The 16,568-nt window shown below is 38.8% G+C and overlaps 1 protein-coding gene across 2 annotated transcripts; it reads left to right on the forward strand.

Annotated features, from left to right (window-relative positions):
• Positions 1-8,362: 8,362 nt before the first annotated feature.
• On the forward strand, positions 8,363-16,440 carry SRP19 (signal recognition particle 19). Of its 2 annotated transcripts, XM_081090196.1 has the most exons (5): positions 8,375-8,498; positions 9,467-9,542; positions 12,017-12,088; positions 12,180-12,291; positions 15,107-16,440. In XM_081090196.1, the coding sequence occupies exons 1-5, from the start codon at positions 8,458-8,460 to the stop codon at positions 15,238-15,240; spliced, it is 435 nt and encodes a 144-aa protein (XP_080946322.1). In that variant the 5' UTR covers positions 8,375-8,457; the 3' UTR covers positions 15,241-16,440. The 2 variants fall into 2 exon arrangements, with proteins under 2 accessions (XP_080946323.1, XP_080946322.1); XM_081090197.1 differs by lacking the exon at positions 9,467-9,542 and having other exon boundaries at positions 8,363-8,498.
• Positions 16,441-16,568: the final 128 nt, after the last annotated feature.

The raw sequence follows: 16,568 nt of genomic DNA on the forward strand, positions 1-16,568 counted from the left end.
ATATTCAAAAAACTATTTAAAGCTACTGCCTGTTGAAGAAAACTTTGTTTTTGACAGGCAGAGTTGTGGGAAAGGTGTCCTAGTGCCTCTTCCTAACATGGCAGGGAGAATCCTCTTCGTGAAGGAAGATAAACTGATACACTTACTAATAAAGATTATTTATCTTCCCAGAGTTTGTCCTAAAAGATCAGAGGGTGAGGAGGATAAAAACATTTGTTGAAATTTTATTTCTAAGGAGATTCATGCATTCTGCATTTGGAGAAGGAAAAAGATATTTAGGTACAGTGGGGCACTGGGAAAGAGGTAAGGAGGAATAAGCACATCTACCTTATGCCCTTGGAATCGGATCATGTAGTTCATTATCTACCCATTACCTGTGTTTATCGCCTACCAGTAATGAGGCTGGTTTTCTAAAATAAAATGCCAGTAAATACAGAGCTATAATTAAAGCATTTCACTCCAAAATCCATACGCTTTTCTCTGCACCAATTTACAAAGATCTCATTTTACTGTTCTTTAGACTATATCTACATTTAATTTTTTTGTCAAATTTTAACTAAATAGTTGTGAATACTAATTTATTCTATTTATATTTTTCTTAGTCTGCCTTACCCAATAGGGATATGTGCATATAGGTCATATTTCTTTCCTCTTTTAGTCCCGAATTTCTATTTTTTTCTGATTTATTGCATACCAGTTTTTATAAACAACGTTTGAGTACTCTTATGGAAAGAAATGAGATGTAAGCCAATTAAAATTAAATTTTCCTTTTCAAGTAAGAAAAAATACTTGTCCTTTTCAAGTAAGGCAAAATATTATCAATGCTGGAAATGAAAAGAAGGGTGCCTTCCACATGCCAGGAAACTCAGGAATTCCTATAGGAAACACCTACTGGGAGAAGGGCCAGTCCATATTATCCATTGGGGGGGGAGAAGTTGTTCTATGAGACCCTCTAGTTAGAGAATCAGTAAAGGGGCAAGTCCCAATTCTACTTTTAGAAGTTCACAGGGTGCTGCCATAACACCAGATATTGCTTGTTACTTAAATGGCATACTGAGCTTAGTTTTGAGGATAGTTAATTGTTGTGATGCCTGTTGAGAGAAATATCTAGCCTTAGACTGCAGCAAACCACGACGACAGTGGTTTTCAAGCCAGTGCATTTGAACCACCAGAAGTGCTTATTAAAACAGCTGGGCCCATACCCCCATCGTTTCTGATTCTGAGTGGGATCCAAGAATTTGCAATTGGCACAGTTCACAGGTGATGGTGCTGGTCTGGAACCACACTTGGAGAGCAACTGCCCTAAGTTACAACAAGGAAGCTCCTTAAGTGATTACCTTCGGTTCTAGTCATTCTTCACAACAACTGGACCTTTAATCTGACAATTATATCAACAAATAAACTTCCCTCACCTTTAGGCATGAAAGACTTGAATACTGAGCTATGCAATCTGATATAGCCCATCTCCACTCCCAATACTGGACAAATTTACCAGATTTGAACAAGAAATTTTATAGAAAATGACAGTCTGGAGGATCAGCTGCTGTTCCCTTTGAAGCAGTTATTGTAAAGGCAATTTCAGCAAGTATCTAATTTGTATTTGCAATAGAAGAGACTATGAAAAGGAACTTTGAAATTATTTCAGGTGAAAGGTAAATGTACCTAACTTGTTAATATACAGTGGGAGTGATTAACAGCCCATTAACTATATGGCAAATTAGATTGGTATTTGAGAGTAAACTTTACAAGTTACCTGAGCACTAAAAGGAAAGTTAATGAGGGGAAATAATGAAATAAAACATAAGCCATAAGGATCAAATAGTACCATAAGTATAGTTTTTTAAAAATTGACAAATATTGATCATGTTACCACAAGATTAAGTAAAGGGATGAATCTGTTGCTGAGGATGGGAGCCAGTTGCACTACATTTGAATTTATGTTATCACTGGGTTTCTTCGTATCTAAGGAAAAGAATATGAGTGCCAGAAATGCAAAACCTATTGCCAGGAGCTGAAGAAAGAATTGAGTAGTCAAATCATTAAAATTACCGAACAGAAATAATTTTTCACAGGTCATGGTGGCTGAAATAGAGTATATAAATTATTTTTTAATTTCTAATAAGCATATTGTCCTTCTATTATGCTGACTTGAAAATACTGCTTTATAGTGTTGAAACCTATGGACTTTGACTCCGGTAAACAGTAGGTCATTTTCTTGCCATTCCCCTAACTGTTCTGTGGTCTATAAAACTATATTCTGGTTTTTGTTAGGTCATCAATACTTCTTTCAACCTGTATGTTCTATGTGTATAATATTGTTCTTGGTGCTAAATATACTTTCTTTCCTCTGATATTCAGGATAATTCTTTCTCTATATTTGTGACTATTCGTTCATTTTCTTGAAGTTATGTGATTGTTACTATTTTTAAATTAAAAATACTCGTAATGTATACTAATGAAGGTGACCATTGAATATAAAGCAACATTGGTGAAAAATAACTGTGAGAACAATGTCAAACATAACCTGCTCCACCGAACACCACCTTTGGAATCCAAACACTTAGCATCACTACTTGGTCACTGAACCACATACCCAGTCTTCTCCCTGACATAGGGGAAACTCATCATCAAATGACCGGTGACCAAATACTTGTATGGCCTGGCTTAAAGAAAAGCCTGGGACAATCAATTTGAAGAAAGAATCACATAGGAAATTTCTGGTTGGTGACTGAGGGCTGGAACTGAAAGATCTTACAGAGTTAAGGCCAAGGGTGATTATGTACGATTGGCATCATGAAGCTAAAACTAAGGGAAAACCAGCCAGTGAAGAAAGAGAAGGGTCAGATATGGGAGAGAGGCAGAGAGCAAGCTCCTGGTTTTCTCTCAGTCCCTGCCATTTATGAAACCTGGTTTTCCTTGTGCTTGTGTTGGGGCATTTATGAACTTTTAAACACACATTGCTCCTGAAGTAAATTTGAACTAACAGAAAACCGTATTTAGACACATCTTAGTTAATTTCAAAGATAAAACTTTCTCCTCTTTCTGTGGGGGGAGAGGAATAGGTTGCCGACAAAAAAAGGGGTTGGCATCAAATTTCTTCTCTGCCATACTAAATGCCAAAAATGAAAAACAACAGTAAAACCATATTTGCAGCATTTGGAAGGGAATAGAAATGTTACCTAAGAATTCTGAAACCAGCCAAACTAGTATTTAATTTATCTGAAGTACTTCTATCATTCAGAATTTTTATTACAGTTATCAACAAGACCTTCCCTAGGAGACCAAATATGTTCGTTTATTTAAAGAATATTAAGTAGTCCAGGACTTGTATATGGGCCAAAAATTCCTTCATAGAAACTAGACAGTGGAAACAATACCCAAATCATGCTGTGAGGCTGCTTTGGTCAAGATTCAGGTGTTGCCCCTAACCACCAGAACCTTCTGACACACCCTTGCCATAAGTAAGATTACATGTGCACTTTCTCACACTGCTCACTTCTGGAGCCTTGCTTGGGTGGCCGTGATTGGCAGAGGCTATGTCACATGATGCATTCATGAAACATGAATTCCCCAAATCTATGAGGAGCATTTCCAAAGCACTGGGCAATCAGAAACCATGACCTGTTTCTGCCTCAGTATCCCTGCTGCCCAAGAATTAAACAAAAAGGCTTAAAATAAACAATCTGAGCTATAAATGTATAAATAATTGTGGTTAATCTGGTAATGAATCTCAATGTGAGTGCCCAAGTAACTCAAAATGAAAAGATGAAATTTGTAATAATTTTAATCTTAAATTCAGTTACTCCAAACCCATCTGGGAAACAATATTTAGAAGGAACAGAAGATGTAAAAGCATGCTAAATTTCTAATCTTCTGTAGGCAGTGTTCAGAGATACTATTTTTAATTTGGAAAAATACAAAATAGGTATTTTAATTTAATAGTAACTCCAATGTTAAAAAGGAATAAAACTTCCCATCCAAATCACTAGCCCAAAAATAACAACTAGGAATACTTGAACAAGATATCAGAGGACAGAAGTGGCAGAAGGCTGGCTGCATTTCACAAAGAAGCATGAAACGACAGTACTACCAAATAATGAGTGGATTAAACATGAAGAGTAAAATAACCACTCTCAGATTGAAGTCAAGTTTTTAGAAAATCCTCCAATTAAATGCCATTAACAAAAACACAGTTAAGATGATCCAGAATGGATGAAACTAAAGTACAACCACACTTACACAGGCAAATGCAAAAAGAAAAAAAAATGTACAAAAATTGCCCTAGCCAGTTTGGCTCAGTGAATAGAGTGTCAGCCCATGGACTGAAAGGTCCTGGGTTCGATTCCAGTAAAGGGCACGTACCTCAGTTATAGGCTCAATTCCTGGCCCTGGTCAGGGGGCGTGCAGGAGGCAGTCAATCAATGTGTCTCTCTCACATCAATGTTTCTCTCTGTCTCTCCCCCTCCCTTCCACTCTGTCTAAAAATAAATGAAAAATTGTCCTCAGGTGAGTACAGAAAGCTGCTATGGCAAATTTATGTCAGACAAAGTATTCTGGATAAAAAACATCAAACAGAATGAAGAGGAAATGAACATCAGTTATGATGCTCTCTTTAAATGTCAAATATAGCTCCAATGTATGAAGCAAAATTACAAATACAAAAATTGACAAAAATCACAGGACCAGTGGCTGTATTTGCAGATGGGGCCTCTAAAGAACTAATTAAGGTAAAATGAAATCATAAGAATGAAGGCCTAACACATAGCAGTGTATAGATCATGTATCATAGATCATGTAATAAGATCATGACACCTGTATGATCTTATTAACCAATGTCACCCCAATAAATTAAAAATGAGGGCCTAATCTGACAGGATTTGTGTCCTTAAAAGACATCAGAGCATATTCTTTCTTTTTCTTTCTCTCTCTCTCCCTCTCCCACTCCCTCTCCCTGCCCCCCCCCCCCCTTCCACAGCAAGAAAATGCTGCCTGGAAGCCAAAAGAAGGAGCGTCAGAATGAACCCTACCTCACTGGATTCTTGATCTTGGATTTCCATGCCTCCAGAACTGTGAAAAATAAATTTCTGTCGATTAAGCCCCCATTCACCCAAAAAAGTTATTTAAAACCCTAATTTCATTATAAAAAGGGTGGATCTTAAAGAGAGGTTCTCAGACGGTCCTTTTCTTTAGAAGAACTTGATGAGTTTGGGATCTGAAAAGCTAAGCCTGAAGTTTAGGTGAAAGGAGGGTCAGAGAAAATCTCATGGGTTGGCTTAAGAGAGGCAAGAATTTCAGGTTCTTGGGGTATTCCAGGAATGGGGGCTGAGGAATAGAGATGGGGGTGCTGGGTGACGAAGGGAAAGAGGCAGCAGCAAAATGGTGAGAAGTCAAGGTCCTGTGTCAGGTGACATGGCCAGTAAAAAACCTTAGTGATAGATACAGTGGCTAAAATGATTTTAGAAACTGAGACATACACTTGCTCAGCTGGAAACCTCAGTTCTTTGCAAAATCTATTCCAATATCAATGTATTCACTTGTTTTTAATTTTTTTTGACAATTGCAATTAACTTCACCATCATATCAATAATTTTTTTAAATCTAAGTGTAAATTAGGTTTGTACTCTCCACTGTTTCCTCTATATTGCATACATATTTAGTTTTTTTGTTTGTTTTGTTTTTTAAATATATTTTATTGTTTTTTTACAGAGAGGAAGGGAGAGGGATAAAGTTAGAAATATTGATGAGAGAGAAACATCGATCAGCTGCCTCCTGCACGCCCCCCACTGGGGATGTGCCTGCACCAAGGTACATGCCCTTGACCGGAATCAAACCCGGGACCCTTCAGTCCGCAGGCCGACGCTCTATCCACTGAGCCAAACCGGTTCAGCACATATTTAGTTTTTCATGTTATAATTTGACTTAGCTGGTGTATGTCCCAAAAAAGTTTTTTTCCCCAGAAAAGCTAAGTTGGGGGATATATTTTCTAAATCCTTCTTTAAAATTGTTTTTGTTTGCCCTCACACAATGGATAATTTGGATCATAACTTTGTTCACAATTCTTTTTTCCTCAAAACTTTTAACTGTAGTGTTTACTGTGGCTAAGAAGTTAAAATATTAGTCTGACTTTTTTTCCATTAGAGGTAACTTGTATTTCCTACCTTGGAGTTTGTAGGATTTTGTTTTTATCCTTGAAGTAAAGAAATTCTACTGGTATGAGTCCTGCTGTGTCTTTTTCTCACAACTCTGTCTTTTAATACTGCATCTTTTCAATCTTGAGTCTTCAGCTTAGTAAATGTTCTCAAGTTATTGCTGCTCCTCCATCACTTCCTTTCCCTTGGCTCACAGGTCATTTTACTTACATCTCCAGCAGCCCTCTCCCACCAACACACGTGTATATCACATCTCTTCTTTACCCTGAGTTCTTTAGAGGTCCCATTTCTTCATTTCCTCCTCCTCCCGCTTTCAATTCTTACTCAACTATCTTAGGAAAATTTCTCTTGCACACCTCGATCTTCTCTTTCCACCTTTATGAACCCCACCCCTACCCAAGAGCCTCAACCAAGGCTGACAGGTTGAATTTAGTGGCATGTGGAAAAAGAAGACAGTTTGCTAAAACTTAGATTTGAAAACAAGTGCCATCAATTTCTAAAGTCTTTTTAGCATCACCACAATTTTCCATGTCCAACTTCATCCTTCTTTAATTCAACCTGCTTTTCCACAAGCATAGGCATTTAAAAACTTGATATTTGGTTACTATTTCTTTAATCATCAGTATGGTAACAATATTGCTGTCTCCCTACTCACCTACCCCCCTTTTTCTTTGTATTTGTACACTATTTCAACAATAGTGTAGAGTTAAATAGGACGTATGAATCTAGCATACACTCAAAAATATTAGTTCCAGCCCAACTGGTGTAGCTCAGTGGTTGAGTATCAATCCATGAACCAGGAGGCCATGGTTCAATTCAAGTCAGGGCACATGCCTGGGTATCCTGGCTTGATCCCCCGTGGGGCGTGGAGGAAGCAGCCAATCAATGATTCTCTATCATCATTGGTTTTTCAATCTCTCTCTCCCTCTTCCTGAAATCAACAAAAACATTTTTTAAAATATTATTTCCATCATTAACTCAGTATGTATAAACCAGAAAATGTAACCATTTTTTTTTTTTTTTTTTACTAGCAAGTCAAATCATACATCATGATCAAGTGGGGTCATATTGGTCTTGTAATCTCCAATTACTCACATGGGTCTAAGAAAACAACTCCATGGGAAGTAGGCTATTACATGTATTAAACCTCAGACAACCTTGTTCATTCCCCACTTTTCCTACATGTATATATAAAATGTTGTTCTGGAAACTATTCTAATTCTCATGATGCAACTAAAGTATGAAAGCAGAGTCCTAAAACAGGTATACTATGTTTTTTAAAGTTTGGATTCATTTCATCCATAAATGTTTCGTTTTGTTTGGTCATTGCATGAAGCTCTTTTTATAGGAATCATGTGTACTTTAGAAAGAAATAATATTTATTTGTTTACATTCACACCAAGCTAAACAGGTACTACTAATGCACTACAAGGAAGAAGGACAGAATTTAGGGAATGGAGAAAAGGCAGAGGCTTCCCGTCAGACTAGCTGAGCATCTGTGCTCAGCTATCATTAGCACGAATGGGTAAATCATCTAACCTTAGTGGGCTGGGGAAATTTAGGAATTTTTGTTTGTTTAGGTTTTTTTCCCTGTCTTTGAAAGAGAATACCTATCTTACCTTGCCCAGGTTTTAATAAGCTACTTTGTAGGTGTGGGATAAACAGCAGCTACTAAAATAGAAATGAAGGTGTGTTAAGGGAAATGCCGAAATAATGCTTTGCGATTAACCTAAGGTACGCAAAAGTATAGTGACTTTTAGGGTAGATGACCTTCAGAATCTAAAAAGGTGTACAAATTTCTAACAATTATGCGGCACAACGAGAAACGTGCCAGTCATTTTGCTTGTCCCACCACTATAAAAACCCACTTTGCCAAGCTGAAAGCAAGCTGCTAGGCCCAGAAGCGAATAAAGATAAAACATAAAGGGAATCTTCTTGCCCGCTCCAACAACCAACTTCGAACTACACAGGTTACCGCAGTGCAGAGCCCCCAGCTATAGGTGAGTGGCCAGCACTCAGCGCGGAATTCCATTTTAGCGACGGCGCATGCGCCCAAAACGACTCGCTTTGACGACACAGGGGAAAGAATTAGTGGCGTTGGCGGATGCTATCGCGAGAGGATAGGGCCAAATGCCACGTCTGGAGCTAGGACTCTGGCGCCGAGCGACAGGTGCCAGAACAAACGGACAGGGAAAAGCCGGGGACGCGAAGGCGTTCCGGGGGGCAGGACTTCCGCCGGAAATGGGGTGGTCTGGGAAATCTCAGAGCGGAGTTCCGGCGGGTCTCACGCCAGTGGGCACGGGCGGAGATGGCTTGCGCTGCGGCGCGGTCCCCGGCCGACCAGGACAGGTGGGTCCTGAGGCAGGGAGGGGCTTGCTGGGAGCCGCGGGGCTTGCGCCGCTTCCCAGCCCCGGGAAAGGCTCGCGGGGAGGCTCTGAGCTGCTCTCCGGCGCTCGTTTCTCCTGGAGGGCTCTTCGCAGGGTCCCTGAAATGCCGACTTTAGGTAGCTCAGTGATCACCTGGTTTACCCGTCCGCGAGCGACGCAAAGCACCGTGGGCGCTCCGTGCACATGACGTTACGGAACAGGCACAAAGGGAGAAGTCTGTTTTTTTCCTATTGTGGCGTTCAGGAAGGCCCGTTTGAGTTCTTTAGGTTAATAATACCTCTGACGCCGTACTTTCTAGACGCGAGAGAGGCGTGTCCCGGCCCCAGGACCTTTTGGCAGGTACCCGTATCTAACTGAGCAGTTAAGACAACGTTTTTTTTTTATTTTGTCTTTTCCCCACTGGGGGATTGAGCCTGAAATCTGGGCACATGCCCTGATGACAGGGAATGATAATTTTTTAAAAATATATTTTATTGATTTTTTTTTTTTTTTTACAGAGAGGAAGAGAGAGGGATAGAGAGTTAGAAACATCGATGAGAGAGAAATATCGATCAGCTGCCTCCAGCACACCTCCCACTGGGTATGTGCCCGCAACCAAGGTACATGCCCTTGACCGGAATCGAACCCGGGACCCTTCAGTCCGTAGGCCGGCGCTCAATCCACTGAGCCAAACCGGTTAGGGCAAGACAACGTTTTTTAAAAAATATTCTCTAGGAAGTGGGTGGTTGGGTTTTTGTTTTTTTTTTTTTCATTTAAGGCAGTGAGTTAAAGTTTACTTTTTAAGTAAGTTAAGTGAAAGGTAGACAATATAAAGAAAAAACATGCGACTTACAGTGTAGGGGTACTGGCTGTCACGATAACGAGTGAGTGAATGGGTGAAGTTTTGGAAATACTGCTCTAGTGATGCCAGCTGCGTTTTTCCTGTGGCAGGTTTATTTGTATATACCCTGCCTATTTAAATAACAAGAAGACCATCGCGGAGGGCAGGCGAATCCCCATAAGTAAGGTAAGCAGGCCGGCACCTTGGCCCGTGAGGGGAGGCTTTACTCTTAGGGTCACAGAGGTTTCTTTGACTTGACTGCATTTGGGAAACAGCGGCCAAGGATTGGGTGCATTCCTTCAGAAAGGCACGAGGTCATAGCTGAAGGAGGTTTTTTTTTTAATGATTGTTCATGAGCCTGTGTTGGAAAGAGGAGGGGGCCCTGGCCGGTGCGGCTCAGTTGATGGCGCGTCATCCCGCGCACACGGAGGTTGCTGGTGGATCTGTTCGCTCTCACATCGGTGTTTCTCCCTCTCTAAGAATCTATTTTTTATTTTTTTTTAAGGAGGCGGGGAGAGGTGTAGGATTTGCAGTTTTCATTTAAACCAGGGCTATGGCAGTGTTCCCCTTAATAAAGGCAACCAAAATTATGTCACTGCACAATGAAATGCCCAGAATGCAGTTGAGTTTTTAAAGAAGACTTGCAGAAAATTCAGACGCATTGAGTTTTATAGTTTTATGTCAGTTACCTTTTGTGAGATGGGTAAAGTTACTTTAAAAATAACTTGGCATTAGGAAAGTGCCTGATGCCGAGTGAAGGGACTTTGTTGATGCCTTTCATTTTCAAAATTGATGTCATTTTATTTTTTAAGAATCCCATTTTGTAATCTAACAACAGAACAGAGTTAAGGTAACTTGGTCTGAAGCATTGACTTTGTTATTTTATATCTCTCATTTTCTGCTTAAATGTGTAAAAGAAAGTCTATTTTGCTGCCTCTGGATGAAAGAGAAGACATCAAAACATTGGTTCAGAATAATGCCTGACTCCCTGTAACAGGCCTCTGGTAGCAAGCTGTCAGATAATGGAGAATGATTAAATTGTTTTTAACTTTATCGATAGATAGCAAGCATACATACAGAAGCATACAGAAATCTTAAGTCTTAATTTTCACAAAATAGTGCACGTGGGTAATCGGCACCCTAATTTAAAAGAAGAAAACACCCCTGACCGGTTTGGCTCAGTGGATAGAGCATCGGCCTGCGGACTGAAGGGTCCTAGGTTCGATTCCAGTCAAGGGCATGTACCTTGGTTGTGGGCATGTCCCCAGTAGGGGGTGTGCAGGAGGCACTGATCGATGATGTTTCTCTCTCATCGATGTTTCTAACTCTCTGTCACTCTCCCTTCCTCTCTGTGAAAAATCAATAAAATATATATTAAAAATAATAAAAGAAGAAACATTACCAGCACCCAGGAAGACTCCTTTATGTCCCCTCCCAGTCACTGTCCTCTTCGTATATACTCATATACAAGGATAACCACTGCCGGCTTCCATCACCATAGATTACTTTTGCTTGTTTTTGAATTTTATTTAAAATGCATTATACACTGTGTACTTTTACATCTGTTTTTCACCAAACTTTATGAGATTTATCCACATTTTTGAGTGAAGTTTCTCATTGCTCTGTAATAGCGTTTCTCAACAGCAGCACCATTGACATTTTGAGCCAGATAATTCTTTGTTGTGAGGCTATCCTGTGTATTTTAAGTTGTTTAGCAGCATCTTTGGCCTCCACCCACTAGATGCCAGTGCCCTACGCCATCATAGTTGTGACACTCAAAAATGTCTCCAAGCCTTGCCAAACGTTGGGTGGAGAGGAGGAGGGGCAAAATCACCTTAATGAAAACCACTGCTATGTAGTATTGCATTGTGTGAATATACCATAGTCTACTGTCAATGGATAACTAGGTTGTTTGTAGTTTGGGGCTTTTGTAAATAGAGCTGCTGTGAACATTCTTGAGTTTGTCTTTAGTGGACATAGTTTTGCATTTTTTAAAAATATATATTTAGAAGTGCAATTGCATGACCATAATGAATGCATACATTTGGCTTTAATAGATACAACCAAATAATTTTCTAAAGTGGCTGTATCTGTCATAATTGTTTAGTATTCACTGAGCACCTACTATGCTCCAAGTATCATGCCAGATGTTGGGGAATGTACTGATGAACAAAATAGTCCTTCCACTTGTGAAATGTATGTTCTGTTGGAAGGGAGATGAACAAAACAAGAATGAATCAGTATTATTCCAGGGATTTTTTTTTTTTTTTAATTTTTAAAATTATAGTGGAAACAGACCTAGTAGAAAAGGAAACCTTGGGTTTGATACATGTTTTTTTTTTTTTTTTTTAATATATTTTATTGATTTTTCACAGAGAGGAAGGGAGAGAGACAGAGAGTTAGAAACATCGATGAGAGAGAAACATCGATCAGCTGCCTCCTGCACATCTCCCACTGGGGATGTGCCCGCAACCCAGGTACATGCCCTTGACCGGAATCGAACCTGGGACCCTTCAGTCCGCAGGCCAACGCTCTATCCACCGAGCCAAACCGGTTTCGGCTGATACATGTTTTGATCATAGTATTTGAAATGATTTACACAACAATATTGTAGTACCTACTTAAAGCTAAGCTATTTAGTGTTTTTTTAAACTGTTCAGGCTGTTGAAAATCCTACAGCTACAGAGATTCAAGATGTGTGCGCAGCAGTTGGACTTAATGCATTTCTTGAGGTATGATGTGGTTCTTTCTTCACTATTTTCCGTACTCATCTCATTGATATAACAATTTCCTTAAACAAAGCCTGTTTTCCTTTTATATTAGAAAAACAAAATGTACTCCAGAGAATGGAATCGTGATGCTCAGTACAGGGGCAGAGTCCGGGTTCAACTCAAACAGGAAGATGGCAGCCTCTGTCTTGTACAATTCCCATCACGTAAGCTTTTTTAAATGAATGAATAAAATTTGGGGATAGGTTACTCATTCCTCTTCTCTGCAAAAAAGTTTCTGATCTTTTGAAAGGTAAAAATAATGTGTGTTCTCCAGATTAATTTAGAGAAAGGACTACCACCGATGGAGGGGTAAAACAGTGCTGCTAACTTTTTTGGTGGGCTGGGGTACATTTTTTTGTTTTATTTTTTTATCTTTATTGTTGAGAATATTACAGATGTCTCTCCCCTTTTTACTCTCATTGCCCCCCTCTACCCAGTTCCCGCCCTACCTCTGGTCTTCACCATCCTATTGTCTGTGTCCATGGGTTATGCATATAAGTATATAAAATCTCTTACCATCTGCACCCTCTCCTACCATCTGCACCCCCACTCAGATTCATCAGTCTGTTGCATGCTTCCATGCCTATGGACTTATTTTGTGGGTCAATTTATTTTGTTTATGACATTCCACATATGAGTGAGATCATGTGATACTTGTCTTTCTCTGAATGGCTTATTTCACTTAGCATAATACTCTCCAGGTTTATCCATGCTGTCTCAAAGAGTAAGAAATCATTTTAATTTATTATATATGTAAATTATAAGTTATTGTTTTCAGAGAGGAAGGGGGAGGAGAGAGAAACATCAATGATGAGAGAGAATCATTGATTGACGCCTCCTAGCAACCCAGGCATGTGCCCTGACCGTGATTTTTTGGTTCATAGATCAACGCTCAACCACTGAGCCACACCAGCCATGCAAGAGATCCTTCTTTTCTACAGCTGCATAGTGTTCCATTGTGTAGATGTACCTACCACAACTTTTTTACCCACTTATCTGCTGGTGGGCACTTGGGCTGTTTACAAATCTTAGCTGTTTTAAATAATGCTGCTATGAACATAGGGGTGCATATATCCTTTCTGATTGGTGTTTTGGGGCTCTTGGGATATATTCCTAGAAGTGGGCCACTGGGTCAAATGGCAGTTCACTTTCATTTTTTAAGGAAACTCCATACTGTTTTCCACAGTGGCTGCACTGGTTCTAAACTTCTTTAAGGTTAAGGACCTATTTGATAATGTGATGAAACTTACTAATGGTTTCCTCCAAAAATACTGTTTTGTGAACATTTTATAAACCTCTGAAAATCCATCATTGCTCCTAGGTTAAAAGTGTAAAATTATTAAATTGTCAGATGTTAATTGCCATTTCAGATCCTAGAGATCTTGAGGTCTGCTTATAATTTCTATCATTAATAAATCTAAAAAGCCATATTAGTGAAAAAAAGCAAGAGACAATATTACCACTTAGGTAAATTTAAAAACAAAGTAAGAAAATACTTGGTCTTAAGATAGTAGTTAACCTAATGGCAAAAGCAAGGCAAGGGGTAGGGAGTTGGCACAGGGGGTTGTGGTCAGAGAAGACTGTAGCATTATCCCTAGTGTTTTATTTCTTTTTATTTGTAATTTCTTAATTTATTGGGGTAAACACTGGTTAACAAAATTAAACAGGTTTCAGGTGAACAATTCCACAGTATATCATTTGTACACTATATTGTGTGTGTTCACCACCCCAAGACAAATCTTCTCCCATCAGCATTTATCCCCTAATGTTTTATTTCTTAAAAAAAAGTAACCAAATAAAACTGAACATCAGTATTCCAAAATATTAACTCTGGGTATTGGGGAGAAGAGTATCTATTTATATGTTACTCTTTTCTGAATTTTTTTATTTCTAAAAAATATATTTTAATTTTCTTAATTGAGTTTTATTTTGACACAATAACCCCAAACTGAGAACTTGTTTTTAGTTGAATTAAAATAGATCGGGTTACGCCGAAACCGGTTTGGCTCAGTGGATAGAGCGTTGGCCTGTGGACAGAAGGGTCCCAGGTTCGATTCCGGTCAAGGGCATGTACCTGGGTTGTGGGCACATCCCCAGTGGGAGATGTGCAGGAGGCAGCTGATCGATGTTTCTCTCTCATCGATGTTTCTAACTCTCTATCTCTCTCCCTTCCTCTCTGTAAAAAATCAATAAAATATATTTTTTAAAAAAAATAGATCAGGTTTCTAGGTATTTCTAAAAATGTTAAGATTCTGACTGAGGAGTGACAGATTGAGTATATTTCAGTGGTTTTTTCTTTTCTTGTTCTATTTGACATCTTTCTATACTATCTCTTAAAAGTCAAAAAGACCAAAAAAATAACCACATACAAACTTTTGATTTAAAAATTATAGTTGAATAGATGTTGCTTCCTGTTTCTACTAAGAAAATAGTTATAAAGTAAAAAGAAAAAGCTAAAGTCTTGATGTGTTGCAGTAAGGACAGCAGCTATTGGAGCTGGAGGAGGTGGTTGGTGCACAAAGCAGGGGTGCATGTATTCATAAATCATCTGAGCATATGAGTAACATCTTTTGTAACTTAATGGCTTTGGATTTTTATTGTAAGACAAAGGCACTGTGTTTCCATGGCTTAAAAGTTATAATGATATGCTGTTTCCAATTTCTTATGTTTAGAAAAGTTCTCCTTGGATTTGCAAGTTAATTACCAGGACCAAGACCCAAATTTTTGTTTCACACTTAGTGTTTTAAATTTTGATTGTGTTATTTTGCATATTTCAGCGTTGTTCTCAATACTTTCACCACCAAAGGCCCCCACTTGAACTAGTCATTGTCTTTATAGTCATTTATTTTTTTTCTTTTGAAATCCTTCTCATTTTCTTGATGTGGTGTGATGATTTCTTGAACTTCATGGTATTCAAGTTAATGACCTTTTACATCTTATCTCTCAGATTATACACTGACCCTAATTTCTGGTTCCTAGGTAAGTCAGTAATGTTGTATGCAGCGGAAATGATTCCTAAACTAAAAACAAGGACACAAAAAACAGGAGGTAGTGACCAAACTCTTCAGCAAGGAGAGGGAAGTAAAAAAGGGAAAGGAAAGAAGAAGAAGTGACCTGGCAAGACAATCAAGTCTGACATACTACTGTAAGAGTCGTGGATGGAGGTTTCTGATTTGTATCTGAGAGAAACTGAAGCTTTTTGTTTGTATCATTTAACTGAACTATGAACATTTGTGCCTCCCAGCTTTAGCATGAGAGTTGACAATGAAATAAATTTACATCAGAAGTTTGCGTCTAGCTCTTACGCAGTATTAAAATTTTTTTTGCCTTTCAGTGCAGTTTTTGTGGAAGAAAGAAGCTTATTTTTAAATGGACAATGGCCTCTACCATAAGTTACTTGAAATCCTGTATCTGTGCTCTATGTAAACATGTTCAGACAAATGAGTTTAATAAGATTTGAAACATATTGTTCACCTTTTAAGCTAATGAAATAAAATTCAAAACTGACTGTGTAGCTTTTGCTTATGAACTAATCAATGCCAGTGGAAGAGATAATTTAAAAGGATGAAATGGGAAGCCTGACTGGTGTGGCTCAGTGGTTGAGTGTTGACCTATGAACCAGGAGGCCACAGTTTGATTCCTGGTCAGGACACATACCTGGATTGCAGGCTTGATCCCCAGTGTGGGTCATACAGGAGGCAGTCAGTCAATGATTCTTTCTCATCAGTGATATTTCTATCTCCTCCCTTCCTCTCTAAAATCAATAAAAATACATTTTAGAAATAATAAAAAAATAAAAGAATAAAATGGGTAGTGGATGTTTAGTATGACCCTGAAAGTAGAAGAAAGTAGTTAAATCCTCTTGGAGATCTATGAACAGCCAGTCTAGAACATATTCTTTTTTTTTTTTTTTTTTAATTGATTTTCTTTTTAGAGAGGAGGAAGGGAAAGAGAAATATTGATGTGACAAACATCGATCTGCCGCCTCCTGCATGCACCCCGATTGGGGATCTAACCCACCACCTAGGTGTGTGCCCTGACCAGAAATCGATCACACAGCCTTTGGGTGTATGGGATGATGCTCCAACCAACTGAGCCACCCAGCCAGGGCTAGATCATATTCTTTTAATTAGCTATTATAATTGAGTAGTTCAGTTACTAGTTTTTGACATGGAAAGTCCTGGAGTTTAAGCTTTAGATTTGCTTATTTTGTAGGCTTAAGGTCATTGTTTCATTGGAGTTCTAAAATTACCTCTGCTGTAGCACCTTGAATCACAACTTGTTCAATAAATTAAATTGGATTGCTGATTCTACCTTTGTTGAAAAGCAGAGTCTGAAAGTGGGAATTTTTTGTAAAATTGAAGAGAATCTCTATCTAGCCATATGTTTTTGTCCACTGAGAGTCTCCTGGGCAACTGCCTTCTCTGGCTCCCTATGCTTC

This window comes from Myotis nattereri (assembly GCF_964212035.1).
Source record: "Myotis nattereri genome assembly, chromosome: 4".
Taxonomy (NCBI): Eukaryota; Metazoa; Chordata; class Mammalia; order Chiroptera; family Vespertilionidae; genus Myotis; species Myotis nattereri.

Bases quoted from the DNA above. Each gene is read 5' to 3' on its own strand.
- SRP19 (XM_081090196.1), top strand. From the start codon at position 8,458: ATGGCTTGCGCTGCGGCGCGGTCCCCGGCCGACCAGGACAG. The intron at 9,543-12,016 runs GTAAGCAGGCCG...TAAACTGTTCAG, and splicing joins GGCGAATCCCCATAAGTAAG to GCTGTTGAAAATCCTACAGC. The intron at 12,292-15,106 runs GTAAGCTTTTTT...TCTGGTTCCTAG, and splicing joins TCTTGTACAATTCCCATCAC to GTAAGTCAGTAATGTTGTAT.